The 26,484-nt window shown below is 35.2% G+C and overlaps 1 protein-coding gene across 2 annotated transcripts in view; it reads right to left on the reverse strand.

The window, feature by feature from the left end:
- The window catches only part of SLC1A3 (solute carrier family 1 member 3), a 59,530-nt gene that overhangs the window by 11,458 nt on the left and 21,588 nt on the right, over window positions 1–26,484 (reverse strand). Inside the window, exons 4-5 of one of the 2 annotated variants that reach the window (XM_065739985.1) lie at window positions 4,215–4,419; window positions 2,788–2,830 (exon numbers count right to left, since the gene is read on the reverse strand). In XM_065739985.1, the coding sequence (XP_065596057.1) occupies window positions 2,788–2,830; window positions 4,215–4,419 (248 nt within the window). Of the gene's footprint in view, window positions 1–2,787; window positions 2,831–3,481; window positions 3,677–4,214; window positions 4,420–26,484 lie in introns of those variants that run through there. The other variant, XM_065739987.1, reaches the window with a different exon arrangement.

Here is a 26,484-nt window from a genome sequence, read left to right on the forward strand (position 1 = left end):
TGATTTACATGCAGCGGGTACTGATAGAGATGGGGGGCAAACAGATCTTTCATGAACAGAAAGTGATTAACTAGTGGAGAATACAATGAACTTAAAGCCTGACATTTTACAAGTTACTATTCTTAACTATGCCTGCTAGGTAAAGGTGTGTCCTGAGGCCTTCCTGGTGTGTGGTGCTGAACAGCATCAGCTGGGTCTGAAATAATCTTCTGATTCCCAGCTGAACAGGTTGAACAAGGATTTCTTTGTCTCTTCTTCCTGTTCTCTGGGAAGAAAATTTTCAGAAGAGGAGGACGAAGAGGTGGGAGAATTGCAGGAGAAGGAGAAGCAAGAGGAGGTAATTTTGTTTGCCTGACAAATTTGCTGTGAAAATACAGTAAAAGGGCAAGGAAACTGATTAGGAAGCAGCAGAAAATCCAGCAAGATACTTCCTAATTGAGATCTCAGGTCCCAGTCTTCTATCCTGTTGCTTCTCACACCAACAATGTCAAAAAAGCTTTTGTAGCTCAATCTGGAAGACCCTTCCATCTTGACTACCTCTCTCTTGATAACAAATCTATTTAATTATGCAGAAAAGTTATTCCACATTCAGAAGACCAATTTTAATTCACTAAAATGAATTATGCTAAGGAAAGTAAAATTTTTCACATTAAAAATTTGGGTCTTTTGAGGTAACATCTTTGGTGCATTAGTGGAACTGTTTTTGAATGTATCTGTTATTATTAGGGAATGTAAAGTGTCCAAAACTTGCTGTGACTCTTAACATAGACATTAGAAATTCTATATGGTGGTAATAGTAAGAAAGAAATAAAACCCTTTCACTGCAATTCAGTGCAGAACTCAGTCAGGAAAGAAGCTTGCTGAAGGATGCTATAAGACAGAATGTGTGCATCTGATTTAAATGTGGAGTGTATATGCCAGTGACATTTGCTGATAAAAGTCAGAAAAGGCTTCCATTAAACATTTCGTATTCATTGAACTGTTATTAGAAAAACTCTTTAAACTGTGAAGTATGTGGGAAATTCAACGTACATACCAAAAATAGAATCCTCAGGACATCTTTAATTAACAACTACGATTTAGAAGTGCTATTCACTGAGTTAAATTTCCTGTTGTGTAGGAAACTGTTAAAAACATAAACTTTTTAATTCTCACTACCATTAATTGAAGATTTGTTAAGACTTCACCTTACACCTGTCTTGTCACCATGACAAACCTTCTTCTGGTTAAAAAACCTTATACTAATTCCTAGTTCATATGCCGTCATAGTGATTTCCATGTCAATGTTTGCAGGGGCCAATTTACTCATTATTATGCTTCGACTTTTTGTAGGTTTAAAGTGTGCTAAGCCATACCACCTTCTTTGTCGATTGTTAAATAACTCAAAAAAAAAAAAAAAAAAAAAAGAAAGAAATCAACTTTTATTTAATTTGTAAATTTTACTGTGTGCTTCTTGTGGCAATGCTGTTCATAAAAACATCTGTTGATATACACCCAGTATATCAATTCAGCACTTTCCATAATATGGGCTTCCCCACCCAAAGTTGTATAGTTCTTAAAATAATCAAATACACATATCCTCTGCTCAACTTCTTCATTTCCCAAATGATATTAAAAGATCAAAGTCATTGCACATCTGTGACACAAAAATAAAATAATGAAGTAAAATACAATCAAATCAAATCAAATCAGCAAAATCAGAATGGGAGATTATAGGCTATTCTGGTAGGGTCCATGTTTCAGACACTTCTGTTAATCTTTACCTTCCTTTAATGCATTTTTATTTTGTCACTAAGTCTTGTCTCCTTCCTTTGAAGTACTTGTAGACTCAGCAGAACCAAGAGCAATCCAATAATTAGTAGCTTATTAAAACCTATTCCAAAATCTTTCTGGAATTGCAGTTCAACAGGCAGTATGATTACTTTCTCCAGTACAGATAATATCTTCCCAACTTGACAATCTTATTAAATATACTTGCAACCAGCTATGTAACTTCAAGCCCTAACTCTTTCATTATTTTGTGATGAAAATGGTGTCATTTCTTGACTTTATGACATGAAATTACACAAAATTCTCTCTATTATTTTCTAGTTTAGCTTAGATTTTTCCATTTCCACACTGCCTTTCTGTGTCACTGTCATGAGTCATAATCTTTTTTGAAAACAAGTGGATAGTATTTGTTGGCTTTGGATCTGTGTCTAGTGTATCTTTAATCTTAAACAAATCTTTAATGTAGAAAGTCGATGCTCTTCAGTGGTCACACCTTATGTGAGTAAAGAAAATGTCACTGTTGATTTAAATTATCTCCTGCTGTAACTCAACTTGACTTTTCATAGTTTTTACTTTATCCTCTTGCATTTTTACTTCCACATTCCAGCCCATTTGGTTGCTACAGTAACAACTGGTAAATAATAAGTTTGAGATTGCTTATGGGTTCCGTATGAAGTAATTATGACATGGCACATTTAAAATTACACTGGACCCATGATGTCTTGTTTTTAAAAGAGGTATATAACTAGTTACAATTATTTTATCTGTAGAATAGCTTAAGTTATGACTAGGCTAGTGGGAGAGAAATTTGGGAATCAATGAAGTAAGAACATTCCTATGCATTCCTATCACAGGTGATGGAATGTCCCCTTGTTTGCTATTATTGATATCCACAGAGCTATTGCCTTAGTTTTTAACTCATACGCATTTTCTGCTTTTGAACATCTTCCAGTCTATAAACATTTCACGTATCTCAGTATTTCCAAATTTAATATGAGTTGGAAATAACCTACTTACCTGTTTAAAGCATGCTTCCACCAAATTTGGAGGGAACATATTTCTGTGAAAGAGAAAGAAAATTATATGAGAAATAATATAACTATAATAACATTTTAAGTAGTGGCACAGTCAGTTAAATAGTTGACCAGATAATTTTCAAAGGTACCCTAAGATGAGTATGTATTTATGCATACAGTTAAATACAGTGAGTAGAGCTTTGTATATGGAATTGGCCTGGTTAGCTTTATCAGGACAAAATGCCTTAGGGTTGGATAGATCATGTCAGTTATAATCTTTGGATCCAGTATTGTATAGCAGGTCTTGTAATGGAGCAGAACATGAGCAAATTTATCACATGAATAAGGGTCTATGTATTAGTACCAACTTTTAAGTTTACACTTATTTATTTTGCCTAGAACCTAGATTAATAAAGAAATTATGAATACTTAACATATTTCTACTTCTCAAAAACATTTGCTGTCACTTAGCCTTGTACATGACTTTCATAACACAATTTAGTGTCTTGTGATTAAAAAGTAAATATTTCTGAAGTTGATGCATTCTTTAATAAAAATACAGACACATATAATAATATATGTGTGTATAATTGTCACATATTGGGGTTTGTTTATTTCCTTTTCAGAATGGTGATATTTCTGAGGGGATTAGAGGCAGCATAACTGAATAAATCTTGAGGAATCTGAGTGCAAACCTCTTCATGGATCTTTCTGAAGTCCCCCTTCCTGGCAGCATGACTCTTGGAGGCCTTTCTCCATGTCTCTGGCTTCTCCAAATGGGTTAGTGGAACACAAAATTTTGATGGCTTTACCTGTGGAAAAGCTCCTGAGTTCAAAACCTCAGTTTCCCTACTCCCTGGAATACATCTATGACATATTAACTCTAGAAAAGAGGCATCGCAGAGTCTCTGAGCAAGGAGAAAACAAGATTTTGTATTTGTGCCCCTCTATTTCAAGCATTTATTTTGCCTGTTCCTGGAATTTATTTCCCATCCATATAATTCAAAAAGATTGAGTAGACAAACCCAGATTGGCACTGAAGAATAGCTAAATCAGGGCTTCAAGTGGAATGTAAAAAATGTTGAAAGTTGGAAGTAAAGAAAGCGAAGGAATTTGGTTATAAGGATTGTGCTATGGAAGGAGGGGAAAAGACCATGCAGATAGCAGAACAGAAATCTTTATTTTGTATGTGAGATAATCTTTCTTTCTTTCTTTGAATATTAAAAGCAACTTCTTCCCTTGCAACAGCCTGACTGGAATATAAAAGTATGCACTGTAGCGTTGTAAGTGTTAGAAATATCGGTATAGCACAGCTGAATGTAGCTAGTTTATAAAATCACTGTCTAAATGTATTCACTATACATCTCATGTGAATCCAGATATTACTGTTGTCATCAGTACAGAAAATGTGCAATATCATAGCCATACCTGATTAAATCAAGAAAGGCATCTGCTGCTGTCACTTGCACAATTTTGCCTTCTCTGTGCATATTTTCTTTTGTACCTTTCCCAGGGTGGATGATGACCACAATGATTATACCAATCAGTACGGCAATGATCGTAGTACTCATGTAGTAGACTACTGCTCGGACTCCCATCTTTCCTGATGCTTTACTGTCCAGGGCAGCAATTCCTAGTAAATTTAAGCACAAGTACATTTGACTCATGAATAAAGACTATAAAGTCAGCATAATGCAAATAAGTTTGTGGGAAGAACTTTGTGGATCAGAACAAATAAAACTATCCAATGTAAGCTGGCCTTTTTATGCAGCTCATACTACCAGTGTTTTCATTTCCCATCCCTAATGCTTGCTATCACATTTTCTATTAAAAGAGTTACAGTTTTCTGTCCTTTCTAAGCACTCATTATTGAAGGCAAATACTATTGGTGTGAAGTAGTGTGGCACTCCCTGTATTCCAGTGAGCCAATACCTAGATTTCCATCAGTATAATAACAATAATATGAAAAATGTGCCTTAGAAATGTTCTGCACCTAACTTGTGATGATAAGGAAGAAAACAGTGCTCCCAAGAAATGTTGATGATGTTGCTACAACCAATGTGAGTTTTCTTCAATCGTTAGTGAGTGGCCTGAATTTAACTATGTTCCAAGCCAAGGGAATTTAAAATAGATTGAATACTGTTCGCTTGTTTCAGAAAATTTTCGCTATTTATGAATAAGCATTTAGAGACCTTTATAAGCTTCTCAAAACTTGTGACATTAATCCTAACTCTTGGCTGGTCTTAATGTGTCTGATCTATAGTGAATACCAGGGTGCTCAGTGTGTCATCTGTTGAAGTATTTGTTCACAGTTTGCACCAACAGGGTTGTACTGTGATTGTTAAATGAATGAGCTTGCAAGCTCTGAGAAGTATCTCAGGAGCACTGTCAGAAATGGAAATGGCCTTTCTCCTTCCAAACAGATGCAGGTACTGTTTTTGTACCTAAAATGTCCCTTGGTACTTTCTCTTTAAAATTTCAATTAGTCAGTTACTTTCCCAAACTCCATCTGCATGGTTGCACCATCTGTTCCACAACAGTGTTAATGCTTCTTGTTGGAATAGTGCTTTCAAAGTTTGAGATGAAGAAAGACATTATGAAAGGAATTTCTTCTATAGACTCCTATAAAGCACTGTCACATTCAAACTTTGCTGACTGTCCACATGCAGATTTAGGTGATATTTTTTAAACATACTGAGTGTAGTGTAAGTTAGCTGTATCAGGGGAGAAGATATCTAAAAAGACAAAAGGATTGTTTGAATATAATAATTCAGAAACATGAAATGAGAATCATAAACTATCAAAACCAAACATTTTCTCATAACATCATTAGATCGTACTTCTTTCTATCTTTTAAATGAGAAAATATATGCTACCAGAGTTACATCGAGACCCCTCCCAAGAGTCACTCAAGTAAATGAGATCAAGGCTGCATTATGGACTCTGATCAAATCTTCAAACTATAAAACCAATCACATGCTTAATTTTCTTTCATTTCAGCTAGAGCTTGCCCTGTAATAGCAGAAGCCATTACACCCAGTAAGAGTCATATCGACAAAATGATTTGCACCCTTAATTGCTTGATTTATATCTTCCATTGCCATTCTAGTAGGAGAGTGAAATGTTACAAACACAGTAAGAAACTGAAATCAGAAATCCAACATCTGAAGACTTCAGTCATTTATTTCTCTGTTCAGCTTCCCCATCAGCTAAACTGGATGATAGTATATGTGGTAAGTTTACATTTGTAAGCTTTGAAATTTGATGAGGATTACTGTAAATGCTGCCAAGAGATAGTTCTCTTATTTTTGTTGGCAGGAAGTTGATTCTATAGCTAGGCTTGTGGATGGGTAGATGGAGGATTGCTGTTTTTCAAAATAATGCAAATGCAAGAAAAGGCAAGTATAATTAACTAGTTAATAACAACTAGATTACCAGTTAATAATTGGTAGAGTCTTTCAGTCTTTCTGCTATTAAGCTGCACAGTATTTATATCAGATAACATTTGTTAGAAACTTTACTTTTTAAGTATTACTATGTATCTTGAAGTCTAATTTAAAAAAAGAAAAATTAATGCATACATATATGTTCAGCCAACTCTATTTTTATATGTTTAAATTGCTATTCTATGTTCTTACTTGCTGTCTCTAGAGTAACAGCAGTGGGTTGTATATTCTTTCTGTTTAGCCAAGATCAGCTCTAAAGTTGGATTACTTAAAAAGTGAACTTAATTTACATAGCTCAGCAAGATCTGGAATTGCACAGATGATAAATGAATCAGTTTTCAGTATCCCACTTTTGCAATATGGCCAGGACCAGATGCTGAGCATGGTCATCCTTTAGGTATCCATCCATGGTAGGGTTCACAAAGCCTACTGCTTCAACCAGTTCTAATCTTTGTATTCCATGATGGATACTGGACTGAGTCTCCTACACTCCAAAAATCACTAGGAGTCGATGTAGGTCATATCTTACCACTGAGGAGTGCTGTGTTGCGGGATTAGATCTTGTGATCCTATTTCTTCCTTGGAAACATTTTGGGATCAAGCAGTGAACCATGAGTACCTGATATGTCAGAGAGCAAGAGTCATGCTCTTTCCTTTGTAAGCTGCTTTCCAGCTTGGCTTCCTACTATGCATCCTGGCTGTGACTACATGGCCCTTTATTTTAGGTTGCTTAGCCTCATTTCTGCTCTTGCTTATCATATAAATGACTTCTCAGCTTGGAAGTAGGGGACAGCAGTTCCTCTCTTCTTGGGCTCTAACTGCTGATGGCATGTATAGTAGGAAGCATTCACAGCAGAGGGATGTCAGGCACACTTGTGAACAAAAGCTATACGAGAAGGAAGCAAGCTCTTGCCTGAGAGAACCCTTACTTGGGAGCTGCTGGGCAGCTTTTCCTCAGTCTGCAGTTAATGGGAACCTGAAGAGGAACACCCAGTACCTACCAGAGCTAAAGCTTCAAAAGCTTCCAGCACACCAACAAGAAGACATCTAAAAAAATATTGAAAATCTGTTTTGGAACATGAGAAAATGAAGGTTTTTGTTTTCTTTATGTTTTAAGATGTTGACAAGATTTCTTAGAGCTGAATGGGTCTCTGGAAGGGTTCTTAATGGAGAAGCAATAAAGTTTGCTTCAAAGCTTTCATGTGTCACAGACCATTGTATACTCAGTGTGTCCTTTCATAGCCAGCCAGAAAAACTCCCATTGTGCCACTGGAGATGTATGTGCCCCTTTCATCCTGCTGCTGCTTCCCTCTCCCCACGGTTGCTGGCTCCCGCACCCTGCAGCCTCCCCTCATCCCCTCCTTCCCCTTCCTCAAGGGGCCTGGGAAACTCCACTGGGCTGCTGGTCCCCACGCACAGGGATGCCTTGAAGTTGTCAGGGCAACCTCAAGCACTGCTCCTGTAATTCCTCCTAGCGTGTGCACACTCACAGTGTGAATGGGGATATTTTTTAAGTGTCGGTGGAGAAGAAGGGAGGGCAAGAAAGAAGGGGGCTGGAGTACATCTACAAAACTGCAAGGAAACCCAAACCCCTGCCTGTCCTCTCTCTTCACCCACTTTTTTCCTCTCTTGAGAAATAAGGGGCAAATCAGTCACACTGTGAGTGAAATAAAAACATGTTGTAGAGTTCTTCAGAGTGTTAGAACAACAAGCAAAGCACTGTGCTGTTCTTCAACAAAGGTATTAGAGAAGAAAAGACAATATTTTAGAAAGTAGGGAAAGCAAAAAAAGCAAGTAAGTAGGGTAACTGCAAAAGAAAGAAAAAGAGAGAAACGGAGGAAAAAGGAAGAAAAATCTAGTTAGGGCAATTTGTTTAGTTTTGAATAGTTAATCTGACTGCTCTTGCTCTTTGCCTAACTTAATTGTGGTTCTCCAAATTAGCATAAACTGATCATGAGGCAATTCTCTTGAATAGTTAACCTACCACTACTACTCTTCTTTCAATTATATTTTTATTTTTCTTGTGTCTAAATTATAAAGAATTCTAAAATTTATAAATCAGTTTTCTCTACATTCCAAGCAAACTGTACATAGTCAATGTGTAGCCCTATATTTTACTAGGGCACATTAGCACAGTCAGTACCTCAGGAAGTTCAAAGATAAAATACGTTGATCATATTCTCTATAGATAGCATTTAAATCATTTATTTCAGAGCTGCTTACTGAAAAAAATTATTTTAAAAGCCAAAAATCAGAGTCTGTGCTAAAAAGTCCAACTTCAGAACAATTCCTCCTGTTGGTGCAACCTTAACCCTTTAGTCATAACCTGCATGCTGTGTAAGTCTGAGGTTTGAGTTTAACCCCATACCTACTTTTCCAGTCACAGTACCTTAGAGTTTCTACCTGGTTTGTTTTGTTGTTGCTGTTGGTTGGTGATGGTTTGTTGTTTTGAGTTTGGTTTTGTTTAGCAAGGAGTATACATATTTACCATAATGATAACTGGTCAGCAGCTGGTATGACTGAGGTCCTATTTCTGCACATAAAACCCCAATCAGCAAAGCCTACTTGAACTTCGATTTGTCCCTAATGTTAACTACGAACAAAGATTATTTGTTGAATCAAGGCCCAAATTAACAGTTTTTAAATGGAATATTTTTCTTTACACATGCTGATCCCGATATGTCCCAAGAGTAAGGAGTACACCACTGAAGAACTAGGCAGCTAACAAGATCCATTTTGCTTTTCCTAAAACGAGTCACTGCTTATGAGTGATCCTAAAGCCCCCAGTGATTTTATCATTTGTCAGAGCAAGCAAGATGCCATTGTTGGAAGGGGAAGTGCACACATGTAAGTATGTCAATAACTTTGGTCTGAATTATAATTATTAATATTAATATTAATACTAATACTAATAATTTAATACTAATATTTTTAATATTACTATTCACATGAAAAGTTTCTATTTCTGAAAGTCTTTTGTTGTCTTTTAAAACTTTCAGAAAAAATAGTTTTTTCAGGTATTTGCTTTTCTACAGTATAATTCTTGTGTTTTGTGTGAGAGAATCTACCATGTTGCTCCAGATAAATTTATATTTTGGTTACTTTAAAAATACTCGACTCACTATGATAAAGATTTTAAATATATAAGATAATCAATTCTGAATGAGTATGCACAGTGAACTCTGCTGACTGGTTCTCATAAATATTCACTATGGCAAATAAAAAAGGGAGATTTCTAAGATCGTTTCTTTTTCTTTTTTTTTTCTTATTCAATAGAACTGAATTGATAGCACTGTCTTGCTAATGCAGACTTTTGTATAAATTTCCTTTGCATGTTTCGAACTGAGTTTTTAAAAACAGAACATTATGAACAGAACATCTTTTCACTGCTAATTATTTTCCTGTTTATTTTTTCGAGCCTCTTCATTAGGAAATTGCAGTTGCTTGTTAAAGACTCTTATGGTAGAACAGCAATAATGGCAACTGTTGATTCAGGAGTGTTGCCCTAATTTTGTTTCTTTTAGGTTGTCTTTCACTCTCCTAATGAAGCAGTCTTAAAAGGACTACTCCCGACCCCCTACATCCACTAAGCACTATGTGATGAGTAAACTCTCAGTGTGAGACCATGAGAACAATACCTTTTGAGTATACTGATGAGGATTTGTAGAAATGAATAACACTGCGCAAGCTCGTGGTTAAATATTCTGACAGAAAAATTCTAAAGAAAAGCATTAGTTAGGTAAAGTCAGCAGCAGTATTGACTGACTTTAATTAACACGATTAAGTTTGAAGCTTTATTCTGATAGCTGCCATGTGTTCCCAGAAAAGAAAAGTCAATATTTTAAGCTTTGACAGCTGAGTCCTATGCAAGATCAGGTGCCAGACTAATCCCAGCTCCAGATTATTTCTTCTGGTAAGAAAATAAAATTGAAAAACAAACTAAACAAAATAAAAGCTAAGGAACTTTTTCAAAGAATTATTATCAGTGGTGAAGTTAATTAATATTAAATTAATACAACTAATATATTTCTGAAGACACATAAAATTCAAGTCTGAAATAGAGCTGTCTGCCTCTTTTACAAGAATCAAGAGAAAACTGCCCCCAGATCTCAGTTTAATTTATTCTTACATGAATATGGAAATCAAAATAATAAAATAAACGTTTTAGTATTTTTGTCTCGTCCATTAAGACAATTTGACAAATCTGTTAGGAAAACTACTAATTACACTTGATCTGAAGTTACATGACTCTGATTAAGCCAATATGAATAAAGAAAGCCATGGCATGGATGTAGGAATGCAATTTCATGACCAGTTAAGTGACCATGAGGGGCTCCTGAAGCCGCACACACTTTGTAGCCCAGTGCCATCACTTGCCATCAGAAAACTATTTGTTTGTTATATAATTCGTTTTTCTGTCAGTTTGTTGTTCTGAATCATCTCAGAATGGTATCAGACAAACACCAGACCTGGTACAAAGGAAGCAGAAGGAGAACATGTCTGTGAGAAGACAGGCAACTTATCTGGCAGCAGTTTTCCTTTGCTTTGGGTTGGCTGTACTATTAGACTGCGTCCTTTGCCTGTGTGGTGGCAGTGCTGCTGAAGCACATTCAGAGTCCCTTGGTTTGCCCTCCTTTATCTTTCAGCTGGGTCTGCTCTCACCACTTCGCAGAACACAGAACAGGCACCAGCTGGATGACGAGGAGTGAACAAAGGTGTGAAAAAGAACACCTGGGCTCAGGAGGGCTCTGAAGAGCCTTGGCTACTTGAGATAGTACTGACTTCCAAAAAATCAACATGAAAATAAACCATTCTGAAGATATAAAGAAGTTCTTACTACATTTAATAAGAAATATCATTGTGTGAATGAATCAGAAATCACAGACCTTGACAGAAAGGTGGACCTTGAAAGCATGTAGAGATCACATAAGCACTTAAAACAGTGTCTTTTTCTGTGGATTCTTCATCACCATAGCAAGGAGAAAGGTTGTATATGATGCAAACCTAATTATGCCATGCATACTTATTGCTGGTATTCATACAACATTTGATTTGAGTTATATCTGAATGTGGGCACTGGGTACCGGTCAGTGACCACTGATGCTAAACCATTCTGTGATTCTGGAAGGTTTTGCACAGGCAACAATACAGTGATATAAACCAGACATCATATTCATGTTCTGTTGCCTCTTGAAAGAAAGAGTATATAAATATTCTAGCAAATAGGTATAACGTTCTGCTAGCAGCAAGTACATATGTTCCTTACCTTTCTAACTTTTGTTAAAGGAAAACAGTTAATAACTGACCGTGGTTTAATGGCCTTCATCCTCCTTGGTCTTCAAACCACCAGTTATGTCATCTGTAGGTGTTTGTGAAACCATAGTAAGATACTATCAGAACATGATTTGCTGTGAATGGTAGAGGCCCAAGTAAACTCCAGTGGGTTTGCAGTGATTTTTACCTTTCACTTAACCATAAATAACGAAAGATTATTTTTATTGTCGTTCATCACTGATACCACTCCTTCAGTGGAATATATTCATTTTAACAGTATGACGCTCTGCTTAATTTCAGGGCAGCTTCTTAACTTGTTCTGTTTTTTGAAAAATGACAATAAACTGTCATTTGCAAAAAGTATTTCCTGGGACATCAAGTCTAGTACACTGATACAGCTGACAAATACATTGTAATGTCTTGGTCAGTATTTTATTTAGCTTGAAGTTCAGATCAGTTGCTATTTTAACTTCAGCTGTTTTCATGATGGGTTATTCCAGTCTCGTTCTCTTCTTACTGAGGTTGCATTCAGATGATTTTTTTTACAAGTAATACACAAATAACTTTGTTTTCTTCCCTTAAGGTATCCTGATAGTGTCAGTCATTGAAGGCAGAGAAATCAAGAAGCCTCCCTAGGCTGTGGCTGTAGCTAGATGATATGCAGGCATCAATGTACCACAGCCTCCACTAAACTAAAATAGGTAAATAGCACATAGATACTGCATTTACTGTGCACCAGTGATGTGCAAATTAGAGAAGAAAATCTCTTACAGGAATATGCTGTACTGTCCTGAAGACTGTCATTGATTTACTGTCAGGGGTTACAAGGTACCAGAATATGTTTGGAGAGAGACATTTCCTGAACCTCACATCTGCTTGAGAAGAAGCCTGCTGTGGGCCTGTTTAGATACCCATTTAACTCTTCACATTATTCCATCTTTTGCTCACAGTATTGGAATGTGCCAAACAATATGCTTTTTGAAGGGAAACTAGGGAGTAATTTATCTTCTTTATGTGTGCTAAGCAGAGCAGGAGGGAGAAGCAAGCAGGGATTCACAGCAAGCCATGGAGCAGTGATTAGTAACAGCTGACAGTCTCAAACCAAGACTCTCTTTCTTTGGTTACCTCATTGTAATAACACAGTACAAAGGACTGACTGTATTCAAGCCAAGAATCAGAGGCTCAGGAACACAGAAAATAGCAGCTCACATTTTTTTGGTAACAAAACACTGCTACTACCTGCACAGTGCGATTTGAAAAAGACATAATTTTGGGTCCAGACGTTTGGACCAAACTTCCCTGAAAAATTGGATTCTTCTGTTGGGCATGAAGCTGCTCATTTTCTGTATCACAAGTAAAACAATAATCACATAAAATTTGCATAAGGAAAAACATAATGTAATATGTAAGTTATGACAGTTTGATCAGAAAATGTTCATTGTGGCAGCTCCCAAACACATTAGGGTACCTCAAATCATACAGGACCTGCAGTTACAAGACTGAAGTAAATACACTAGTAACTACCACTTTTGTAGTAACAGAGCTCTACCCAAGGATGAAAATACCACTTTTCACTTATTCTGAACATATTGTAAAAAAATATCTACTTTAAACACAGACTGTAATGTATTCTGGCAAAATGCCATTGACAAGGATGCCGTTCACTTCTGAATGATGCTAAGCACATTACTTAGTGATCCATAAAAGCAGTATCTTAAAATACACGTGGAAGCTTTTAATCTGCTAAAATTCACATCTGAGTTTTGGCAAACTGTGCCTGGAGCCTTTCAAAGACAAGTTTTTTATTATGTGCAGAACTTATTGAGCAATATTCCACGAATGTACAGTCACTGCATACCACATAATGAATCTGTAAGTAATTTACTATACTAATGCACTCCTGGTCAACTTTGGCCACTACTGAAAAAAATAGTATGACATACTTTAACACATAGATACAAGACTGAAGATATACCTAAAGGAACAGTAGTCAGTGCTGCAGTCTAACAGAAAAATGCATTTGCTTTTACATATGATGTGGGTATCTGAAGAGACACTTCTGATGAATTGCTAAGAAATGAAATGAACATTATTTTAGAGAGAGGGGCAAGATTATATATATATATATATATATATATTTGTACAAAATGACACTGGATTTGGTGTATGGGATTGTACCAATCTATAACTTGTTAGAGGCATCTAACAAGTTATATATCAATCTATAACATGCTAGAGGCATCACCTTCTCACACAAGATGTGATGCAGTATCATGGGCCAGCCAACTCTTGGCTTCTTTACTAAAATATTCAACAATATACTCTATTGAAGCATAGTGTCGTTTATTTGTGTGATTGTCTGAAACTGGTTGAATTCATGCAGCATCCATGATTTGGAAAGACATTTTGCTCAGTTGGATGGTACTCAACTAACATTTGAACTAATGACATTGTGTTTCTAAAGCATATGATAACAACCTGGCCATTGGGTTCCTCCTTGCATTTTAATTTTAGCACAGTTTTTTTGAACCTTGAGGTATCTTTCTTTGCTAATTCAGCAATATTAAGGTAACTTTGAAAAGAACTGTGAAACGTTGCCTGGAGATGTGTGAACAGTACTCAATTTTTTGGAGTAATCTGGGGTTACTGCAGCAACCGCCCACTCATTAAAGAATCCTGCATAGTTTTTGTTGTTGTGGTAGGTACTATTTATACCTGTTCCCAAATAATCAAAGCTACACTGTCTTATTACTGACTGGTTCATCTATGTCCAATCCCAAGGTGATAAACTTTCAGTTTACCTTCAGGCTCCCAGTTCATCTTTTTGCTGCACTTTTACCTACCTTCCACAAAACTGTATCTGAGCTGCTCATGGACCTGTTGCTTTCTTTTTTGTCTGTGTTACAGAAACCCTAGTGGTGTTTACACGTTCTTGTAATCCTTTTCGTTTATTACATTCCTTTCCATTTGCCAGGTATTTTTTCTGTTTTTACTGGTTTGGGTGTTTTTTTCTGTCCCGATATTATGTATGTTTCATTTTGCCATTCTTGATTGGCCTTCATTTTGTTCCCTGATTTTTCTCTTCTCACACCTCATGTATAAATTTAATTTCTCCCAAGTTTTAGTACTATCTGCATTCACTTGATAAGTCTATACTGCTGTTGCCATCCAATTCTTTGAACCAACAGAAAAATATCTTAATTGTCTATCAAGAACACTGAAGTCAGCAGTTTAGACATCCTCTCAGTTTGGGGAAGTTTGTCCTGAAAGATATTGCTGCCGAAATCATAGTGGCTTTGGTGCAATACCTAGTGTAGTGGGACATCTGTCCCTCTGATAATACAAATAATATGCACTACTAAATAGTGTTATCTGTTTATGTTAAAAAGGAATACATATTTGGTCCTTGTCATCTCTTTCATTACTCCGCATCACAATTTGCATTAGAAACTGCAGAACAGTAACTAGTAAGACAGTTTGGAGTATTTTTAGTTTATCTTTTTTCAAAGAATCACATTAGATTGGATCTGGTAATAAAAATTGTACACATAAAGTTTTAAATAATGTCAGAACTGGGATAATCTTTTAATAATGAAACTAAAACCATCCTGAGACTTCTCTTATCAGGTATAACAGCATCTGTCTAAAGAGTTAGGGATTCCATGTATGCATATTAGAAAAAAAATGGTGTAATATTTTCAAATGTATGAAATAGCAGACTTTTAAAATATCAGCTGTAACCCATCAGATAATCTCTCAATATTAAATAAGGACATTCTAATTCAGGAGATGATATGAGCATTTTATTTATTTATTTATTTATTGCAGGCTATAGGAGTGATTTAATTTATATCTACCCCAATAATTTAATGGTAAATAACAGATGAATCTTAGAGAAAACTTATATCTTATCTGTGAATTTAAGTTCTGGTAACATGTCATATGTATACTGAGAAGTCTTTACTTCACTGCAATGAGTCAATTATGCTTTGAATTGCCTTTATACTTTGGTCTTTTTTTCATAGTTCAGTAATGATGTTAAGGCTGTTCTGAGAACTTGTTATGAAAGTGTGGGGTTGGAGTTTCATGTGAACAGGCTTTTGTTTTCCTTCTCTTCTCTCCTTTGTTTCGGCGACCTCTTGAACTCTGGGTCACTGATTCAGTTATAGCCTTGCAACATCAAAGCTGTACATATTTTGCTTTGTCCTTCTCCACCTTACAGACTTCTAGGAGGCAATGGAAAGAAGTGGAGACTTCCTCTGGAATGCCTAACAGTAGCAAAGAGTACTTTTTAATAATATTATTCTTCTCTTTTCTGGAATCTTGTAGTGCTAAGCAGGGCTGGAAAAGGGTTCTGACTTGCATGATTCAAGTGCTATACAGTTGCCATCTGGGTATCATCTGTTTTTGCAGGCAGAGCTGAAGATATGGATTTCTATGAGAAGTCTGGGGTACCAAAGAAAGTATCAGATGTATTAAAACTAAACAGATGAAAGAGACTTTATTTTTATTTTTATATTTATTTATTTATTTATTTTTAATATATGTGTTATTTTTGGACTGTTATGTTTTAAGAAAGAGAATCCTGTTTACATTTAAGGAAACTATTAAACATCTTATCTTGAATTTGAAAAGTTTATTTTCCTTTTCTCCTTATGGATGCAGTTTCTTTACAGATTCATTAGTCTTGAGACAGACATTAGCAGGCTTAGTAAGCTAACATTCTCAAGCCTTTTTTACTAGATTCTGAGAGCTAATATGTACTGTGATTGTAAATACAGGCGAAGGTTGATTTTCAGTGCAAGAATGTATTTACTGAGGAAACATCCATTCATTAAGTGAACTCTTGACCAAAACCTATTGTGTCTCTAGTTCTGAAAAAGAACCATTTTCAATAGAGAATTTCTGATATTATCAAATATTCAAATCTAAGTTAGAAGTGGGTGGTGAATGTCAGAGTAAAGTAGACATTTAGGGTTAGCATTCAAGCAGCCAAGAGCTGTTTATGGAGCATATTAATTCTAGTGCAAATACAGTACTACTATGCTGTATTTTTCTTTTTCTTATCAATCACCAGTAAAGACCAATTTGCACAATTATCTGAAGGCAAAAAGGTGTAGTTATTTGAAAAAATGTGAATTCAGTTTAATACAGAATTACTGAAAACCTGATTCTGATTCTGAAAACACACTGATCTGAGGAAAATTCACAACTTAGGATCCATAAGGTCATTCAAACACTTCAATGAAGTAGTGTGCATTAATACTGCCTAAAAAATATACTAGAATCAATAACTAACTACTTAGGAGTTACAACTCATGCTTTCCAAGTATTGGAGTAACTTAAAAATTGGCATTTTGTAAAACAAATATTTTTGTTGTCTGAATGCTGAATGTTTTGAATATATTCAGAATATATTTTTAAGTTTTACTTCACAGCTAGTGTTCATTTGCTTAGATACTTCACTTCTGTAAAAGATAAGTCTTTAAAATGACATTAAGATTTGAATGCTTTTGAAGGCATTGGACTTGAATGCTCTATAGTTTTCTTTATTCCTATGTTACTTATTCAGAATTTGAATTGAATTGCTATTCAATTGTTTAAAACTGTAAGAGGTTCCAGTTTCCTATATGGTAACATAAATAATGAAACAATTTATTTATTTATTTATTTGCACAAATTTTTCCATGTCCTAATAGTTTTTACTTCCTTTTGTAGCCCACCATTTGTACAGCTGGTTTTGATAGACTCCTGCAGAGTAAAAGAACATCTTCAAGAAAATATCTACAGAATAAATACATGGGGTATTTTCATCTTGTTTGCTGAGTAATCAAGATTTAAGAGCTTACAGTCCCAGCAGTTTCCCTTACCATTTTAGAAAATACAAGTGTTTTCTCAAAAGAAGTAATTGAGAGTTAAATATAAATCGTCCCTGTTCCACTATGTGTACAAAACTTGTAGGAATTCATGTTTGCATGAATTGCACATGTCCTTCTTTCAGAGAGCAGGACCATCTCTTGCACTGACAAACTCTCTGCAGAGTTGAGAAAAGCTATATGTACCACCACTGCTGACCTGAGAAATTCTGAGAAAAGCTAGCTACTTATGAGAACAATCAATGGCCCACAAGAATTTCTCCCCACTTCTGGAATTCAAATGGTGTTTGCTACCTGCTATAGGCAAGCAGATGGAGATTTAGAATGAATATAATTGCCATTGCTGTGGTATGTATCAGTGATTTCACTCTATTTGGTCAAACCAGGGCAAGATCAAACCCTAGAGAATAAAAGGAAAAAGACTTCATGCAAATGGGGAAAAGTGTCATCAGAGTGGCCCCAGTAAGGTGTCTGATGCAGTGCAGAGAAATAGCAGAATATGGACAGACCTATCCAAATCTAAAACTACCTAGAATTAACCATCACCAACATCAAACTACCTAAAAAAACCAAACCAAACCAAACCAAACCAAAACAGTGTTTTCTGAGATTGCTAGAATGATGCAGGAGTTCTGCATAAAGCCCTAGCAGTGTAACAGCAATGAGTTGCACACTGGGTTGGTGGACATGAAGAAAACCAGATTAGATTATGTGAGCCTGAAAAAGTTGACATCATGAGACTTTTCACCCAAATTAAGCAGGCTGACAGCTCTGCAAGGAGACTCCTTTTTCAGCAAACATTTTGCCTGCCTCAGGCACATCTGGCAACAACATTGCAACAGACGAATAAGGAAAAATTATCACACTGTTTCACAGGTCTGCAAGAAGTTATCAGCTATGAAAAAGAGCTATGAGACAACTACGAAGTTATTCCTAGCAACAAAGCAAGTTCTTAAATACTTGGCAGTGATATCTTTTGCGATGATCTGAATTCTATATGCAACGGCACTGTTTATGTGTTGTTGCTTTTGTTTCTCAAGGGCTAAATTGGAGGCTGTATAATATATTCATTGCAGCAAAGAAGAAATAGTAAAGAAAAAAATGTGCACTAACAGGAGCACCTGGGTTGAAGGAATTGTAGAGGACACAGAATCTGCTCCATGACAGTATCATATGGTTCAAATGACAGATGTTACTGTCTCTTTATTATAACTTCAATCTCAAAAGATCGTTCCTCAGTTAGAAATTTCTGTCCTGAGTTTTTCTGTTTTTCCTCTTCAACCTCCAACAGCGGTGAATGAGGAACAACTAGTGGAGCAGTCATCCTACTCTTCTAGGTAATCAGATACTTTACTGGAATCCAGACCCAAGGCTTGAGTCTTGTAGTTCCTATGGTGCTTACTGATGTCCCTAGTTCAGAATTGCTCAAGAATTCAGGTGGGACATCCAGCAGTGCTATCAAAAGACAACAAATGCCTCCAGTAAAGATAATCCTATTTTACAGACTTTTATAACAGATAGATATGTTTGAAGGGCAGCATATAGTAAATCTGGAAATTACATTTGAAAATTTAATCAAAATAGTACATTAAAGATCACGAATTGCCCAATATAAATATAAATAAAAAGAATAAGGAGAAAAAACAAAGGTAGAGGGCCTGATGATTACATTACAGTCTCCTGAGAGCTGAAAACATCCTGCTTATGCACAAAGGGCTTAACTTGGAGTGGGTCCTTCAGCAATGATCAGAGCAGCTGATGCAGTGATTCAGGAAGTAATTTGTGTCTGTCAGATTTTATAACTCTGATGAAAGGATGATAAGCATTACTTGTGCTGGTGTGCAAGTACTCCTAGTAGTGTTCCTGGTGTCCCTAAATTGCACCCCCAGAAACATTCTTGATTGAGGGAACATTCTTGACTGTTTAGATGTTTCTGGTCTTCATGAGTGGTTGTGGCAATTATCTTTGTGCAGTCTCCATTAAAGCAGAGACAAAGTGACAAGGAAGTAAATATGTTGGAGCTGTATTATATTCACACATAGGAAACAGGGATGCAGATCACAGTGTTCAAACTAGAGGTAATGAGGTGAAAGAAGTAGGAAAACTAAAGCTGCAAGCTTAATAATCATCAACAGCTGTATCTGTAAACTCTCCAGCTTTGTTTCAAAATGGTAAACTTCTGACGTGCCAATTTGCATCACAATTTAATTCTGCTCTAAGTGAAGAAGTACATCCTTTATTATAAATGTGCTCCCAAACTATTTAATTGGACATCCCATATTTCCTTTATTATGAAAAAATCATTATGAGATACAGTAACTACTACATCTATACCTCTGAAAATGATTTATGATTTCTGTAGACTTTTATGGCAATCTTCCACTCCAGTTTTATCTTTTCCAAGCCAAAAATTGTAGTCTGTTAATCCCTGCTTGTATTTCACTGGAACTCTATACCACCAGTAAGCATTGTTACTTGCTCCGTACCGTTCATGGCGAGTCTGAGAATTCTTTCCTGTGTACTAATGGCCAATTAAGAACTAATGATTAGGTGTAGTATGGCTGTAGTATGGTCACCTTTCCCAGGTGTATTACGTTGCACTTGGCACTGCTCATCTGCTGTTTTATCACAGTCATTCACTATTGAAAACATCATTCTTTACAGCTTTTGTCTTCACTATAATGAATAAAATACTAGCTCTGAGTCCTAATGCCTGAACAGTTAAGGAGACTTTTGCAGCTAATTTTGCATTAAATAATTTGGTATTGGTTTTTCCTTATCAGGTAAAGTGTTTTTTTCTTTTTCTTTTTTCTTTTTTCTTTTTTCTTTTTTCTTTTTTCTTTTTTCTTTTTTCTTTTTTCTTTTTTCTTTTTTCTTTTCCTTTTCCTTTTCCTTTTCCTTTTCCTTTTCCTTTTCCTTTTCCTTTTCCTTTTCCTTTTCCTTTTCCTTTTCCTTTTCCTTTTCCTTTTCCTTTTCCTTTTCCTTTTCCTTTTCCTTTTCCTTTTCCTTTTCCTTTTCCTTTTTTTCCTGTCCTTTCCTTTTTTTTTTTTATTTTCAGTCTTTGTATCTTTGATGGGAATAGGAAACAAGTGGACATGGAAATATTAATAAAAAGTAAGTGTGGTTTTAACAGAGTTCATAAGTGCTCAAGCAAGATGTTTGCTACAAGTTCTTCAACTAGTTATTGCTTTTTATTCTGCAGCGACTTGCCTGTTAGCAGGGAAACTTTTTTATGCATTTGAAGTAAGATAAAAAATCAAAACAAAGCCTTTATGGCTGGGAGATTACTTCCTATCATCAACTCAACTGGAAATCCATGGAGAATGCAAAATGAATGGCAGCATGTAACATCCAGTTATACAGTAGTCTGTGAAACAGCTACAAGTGCTGTTCCATTGAACAAATCTGTATTTTGCAGTGAAATTTGAATAGCATTTAATTAAGTGCTATTAGCAAACTCAAATTATTTTAGAGGTTCTTTTTAATTTTGCCTTCTTAAGTATTACAGACTTTCATTTTGAAAATTCTTGTTGTTTGCGCATTACTGTTTGCAAAAAATAATGCTTCCAAAGCTTTCCTTCTTTCTTTCCACTGCTGGATGCTGTTTATAATGCTTAGGTTTTATTTAAGATAAAAGCAGATTTTATTGTATGTAGCAACACTATATGCAGTAATTTTGTCTATGCTCTCACTGACTTATTTTTAGTGGTATCAGAGTTCACTTCGACTTTCTCCCTCAATTCTTGTGAAGATTGATTCTGGATAATTTATTTTGCAAAAGTGTTGAGAAATGAGATCATCATCACTAGTGTTAGTCTTATGAACGTTTATGTTTTGATGCTTCTAGGTACTGAATGGTTTTCAACTTTTTATCTGATTTTCCAAAATATAAGTGTCCTACTTTTTTTAACTGCTAAGAGCTTTTGACCAAGTTGCTTAAGAATTACATGACATAGTTATTAAATTTGTCTTGCCTGTGTTCCTTTAAAGACTGTGTAAAGAGCGTTCTAACCTTTTCATCTCTTACTGTATGTCTAATGATCATTGGAGTCTATAGATTACAACTGATAACCATTTGGTTTAAACAGTAATACAGACAGTGGAAAGATGTTGATTATAGCTTCTTCCTTTTACTTCCATGAAAAAAGTTAATAGAAATGCTTTTTTACCAAATTGGTTGTAGATTTTTAGCTGCTGCTGACCCTAATCTACCACAGATACATTAATATAAGACAAAATGGTTACCCAACTTGGACCTGTACAGAACTTTTATAGTAATATTTCTTCAGTTGTTTCTTTATTCCTTCAGGGGATTTCCGTTACAAGATGAATGGGTCTTTATAAATCTGACAACTTGCTAGGCCATGTTTTAAGTCAGTCTTGATTTTGAAGGCACATGAATCAAAGAGTGAATTTTCTTTCTTTGGTGGAAAAGAAAGATTTGGCTATTCAAATTGGAGAGCACTGTCATCAGCTATGCAAATTGTGTATGTGCCTATAAGAGTGTATTAGCTGTTCTGTATGTGAAATGTACAAGCATATAAAATTGAATTTGCCATTCAATTTAGCTTTCACTACCTTAACATGCTTTCATAGTACTATGGTGGAGTGGGAAGGTGGAAAAGTTGCCATAAAAAGAAGGTAAGTTTTTCCCTGAATAACATTTTCAAAATGTTAAAGAAAGGCTCAGGAAAAAAATCTAATGTTCTTAGGACATTCAAAGACTGGTTTCTATACTGTAATACTGTAGGAGATGTCTATGGTATTCCTCTGTAGAAAGCTTCCAGTATATATATAGGCAGCTGAAATACAGTGACAACTCAAAAGTTGCTCTCCTCATAGGCAATCTGTCAGTTCTGGTTTTAGTCCACACCTAGAGTCAACTAAGATCAGTATACGATTTCCTTTGATTGTTTTGATTTCTGAAATAATTTCTTTAGGACATACAAAAATCAGCAAATTCTGGAATAGTTGAAAAAATTAAATTAGAATTTGGAAAATAGGTTTATTGTTCTGGTAAGCAAGTAAATCGAATGAACACTGCCAAATTTATTTAGTTACTGAGTATGAACTATTAGAACTGAATCAGGAATATATTTCTCAAACTGAAACACAGAAGAGTGAGATTGATTTTTTGCTAATATTTTAGGCTTCCATCTTTCCTGTGGGTACATGAGATATTTATGGGTCTGTTCTGGTAGAATGAATTAAAGGGAATTACTCTTAGCATCTCCTTTTTCTCCCTGGATGAAAGATAATGCTGGCTTGATAATATTTGTTCCCTCTCTGGAAACCTGATGTGATAAACCTCAGTAGAATATTAGTATGAATTAAATCCATTTTTCTACATACAGAAATCAAAGAGATACTCCATATATCGATACACTTGTCAGTAGCAGACAGCGCTTGAAACATTATAGTAAGTGATAGTATTTATTCCAAAGCAGACTTGTCACTGAGTAGACATGAGCTCACTAGAACTAATTCAGGACTTAACTCAGAATTGCTCCTGCTTCCACAAAACAAGAGTGGATTCCTAGCCTTCTCCTTTATGTTCAGTGCCATTTATTTAATATGTTTATAGAGAACATAGTGCATATCTAAATAAAAAAGTGTTAATATTTTTCCAGCAGAAGGGTATATTGTTGAAAGCTAATAGAACTTGCATCCACTCACCCTTGATAGGTCAATTACTACCTCATGCCTAACATCAGAAAAGCAGATATATACCCTAATTTCTTAAATTCAGTAACTCAGAACTGTAGTATTTTCTGGAATTATATATGTATTGGGAAATAGGTAGAGCTGCTCTCAGTGGAAGGTTATGCTAATGTACTGCAGCTCCATATCATACAAACTATTGTATGACCATCATACCACATGCCAACTTCAGGAGAAATTAATTTTAACTTCATGAGTAATATATTCTTGTGAGATCAAGTAAAAAAATTATGTTCCATGGTCCATTTATGCACATTTGATTTTTGGTGATATCATCATAGCTGGCTGAAAACCATCACCAGGTAACTTTGGGAATTGTATTTCCATAGCAACTGTCTCAGGGTTGGCCTCATACCATTATTGCTGTACTTATTTGCTCAAGTTTATTTCCATTTACACAGTGATATAACTAGAATTTCTATACTCTTTGTGCCTGCTGAGCCAGGACAAATATGTCTCGGTTAAAATTTCCAGCATATGTAGTCTTCTACTTAGTAACGCTATTAAAAAATCTTTGCCAGCACTACATCTGAAAAGATAAAGAAATCACAGATACAAAAGGGCAACATGACTTGCATAACGTTGCACAAGGTTTCACAGCAACAGTTTTCCACAATTTACATCCATACATTTCTTCAGGCAAAATCTGGCTTTTCAACAATTAAATATGTGTTCACTTGTTTCATAGAATGTTCCCTTTGCTCCATTATAGGTCATTTAAAGCATCTTTAATTGTCTGCAACAAATGATGATAATGCTAAATGACAAATGAGAACTGAAATTAAGAGCATCATATGTACTTCTGAGGTGAGTTAGCATGCATCCACATATGGAAAGTCCAGGTCTCCGCACTTTGTCAGCTTTTTCCACAGCATGTAGTGGTAAATGCTATCAGTATCTTTGCTTGCTCATATTATTGCTCTTTCCACATTCCTTTTCTCTTTGCCCAGGTTGACTTAAGCTAGTAACTTTTTCAGTAGGATACTTTCCTATTTAGTTTGTGCAATATGCAGCTTGACTGGGCTTTTCACGCTCTGCTGTATTTCACCAGACAAATATACCTGAACAAAATTCACTTGATTTAATTTGGTTGCTTGCATTTAAACGTAATGGTCCAAGCCTCCAAAATTTCAAGGACAAAGCTGTGACCAGAATTGAGCAAAATATTTGCAAATAGGTATTAGAAAGCTTGTTTAGTTTCAATTTTTAACAAATGTTATGTTCTAATTATACTTTTTATGGAGACACGTCATTACTCATTTTTGTAAACTTACTAAATAAAACAGGCAGACCAAACTCGTGGGATAGTTTTATGAGATGTAATTTTAATTGCATGACATTCTTGCTGTAAGAGCTCAAAAATGTTAAGGTATAGTCTTTTTTAAGGCTGGTGCAAATTTAGCAGTCTTTGGCTTTTCCATAATGAGCTGAATTGTTAGTACATGTGTATGTACTTAATTTACATAATTTTTAGGGACATTGTATGTTTTAAAGTAATTATGTTTAGCAAATTGTTTATGTTAAAAGCTTCAAGTTACAGCAAAATAAAAAAGTATGAAATGTTTGGAACTCCTATAACTACAGCAAATTCAAAGCAGAAATGGAACAAATCTGTTAGCGTTGTGTTTGTATTAGAAATCAGGCCAAAGTTCATAAAAGAAACTTTCTCTATTTCTCTATATATGCTACCTCTCATGTTTATGCCTCTAATTTGGCTTTGTAAGAAATACTGATTGAGAATGCTGACTTAAGTGTTCTGACATTTGGAAGACTGTAGAGAATAAAAACTGGAATAGAGTATGCCTAGGATTTGTACCCAAACCATAAAAGATGAGGAATACAGATATTCATATAACCTTATTTTCCTTTAAAAAATAAGAGGTGGGGAAAGGTATGGTGAAATGTATGCAAACAACCTCAATTTTCTCCCAAGCAAACATTAGTATATGCCGGGTAAAATAAACAGAAGATAGAATCTCATGGAGAAAACAGCTTGAGCCACATACAATAATGGTAAATAAGAAGTCAAAGGTGAGTAAAAATCTCTGAATGGGATTATTTCTTCCAAGAAAAAGTTGAAACAGTCCATAGGGAAATGTGACTATTTTTAGTCAGTTTTCTTAATGAGAGTCTGTGGATGACTGTCAGAACTGCTGGAGCACAGAATGCTTCACTTTCGACATGTATCTGTCACTTATGTAACAGTCCATACTTTCTATAATAATTATTTCCCTTTTATCCCAATTTCTTCACCTTTCAAAAAATTGACAAAGGAATGTATTTATGCTGAACCTGTTTCTAACACTCCTAAGATTCTATGTTCTGATGCCATCTTCAAAACCAGATATACTGCACTGCATACACATGAAGACAAATGGAAACCCAGAACACCATGTCTAGGAGACACTGCCATGCCTGCAAGCAGCAAAAATATTTATTCAGATAAATTGAAGTGGGAAGAAATACTGTAATATTATAACATCATATAATATTATGCTGTCAACATGTAGGACTCTGAAGGAATCATATGTTTACACTTGCCAAATAAAATAAAGGAAATAAGAAATTTGGCTCTTGGATGATTCACAGAGCAGTTATAAAAATGATTTGAGAAGGATAAGACTTTTATCCAATTAATTAGCTTCTGATGTATCAAACAACCTAACATTGTTTATGCAATTGTACAACATTATAGCCACAAAGCTAATTGTTATTTAATTATTGAATAATATCTTCGTATTTACGTGAGTATGAGAGTTCTGCATCAGATATATAAGTACATCTTTATATTCTAAAACTATTATTAGACTAAATGAGGTGCAGTTCATTGTAGAAAAATGTTTCCAGATGTTTTAGCAAGAAGCTGAGATATTTCTTGTAGTTCATAAAAAAAAAAGACACAATAATGTCGTATTTAAGAATTCTTTTAACAGAATGAAATCTTCCATTTGCAAATTGCATTGGGTTTTCTGTGATTGTTCCCTTCCAGACTAAGGAAGTCTGAATATTGTAGCTCACCCTAATTATAAATGTTACCATTATAAAATGAAACTCTAAGATTAACCCACTCAGCACTGCAAGGCATTTGCGCAATAATTAGATGAATCTCATAGATAGACAACAATTCTCTTTGTCAAAAAAATCAACATAAAAACATAAATGATTTTTACATAAAGAAAAAAAAAAACCATAAAAAATATTATTGTTTGAATACAGGGGTGGATGATCATTCCCAGACTGCTCAAAATCAGCTTGTTTTAGTGCAAGACCAACTCCTTCTGAAATCTGTGACTCTGCACCTGAAGGTCTATACCTGAACAGTGTTTCTACAGATTTTTGCAAGTAAGTGAATTCTATCAAATCTCTTGTCTTATTGGATCA

This window comes from Cyrtonyx montezumae, unplaced genomic scaffold (genome assembly GCF_038088225.1).
Source record: "Cyrtonyx montezumae isolate F1298 unplaced genomic scaffold, pur_monq_1.0 scaffold_25, whole genome shotgun sequence".
Classification (NCBI taxonomy): Eukaryota; Metazoa; Chordata; class Aves; order Galliformes; family Odontophoridae; genus Cyrtonyx; species Cyrtonyx montezumae.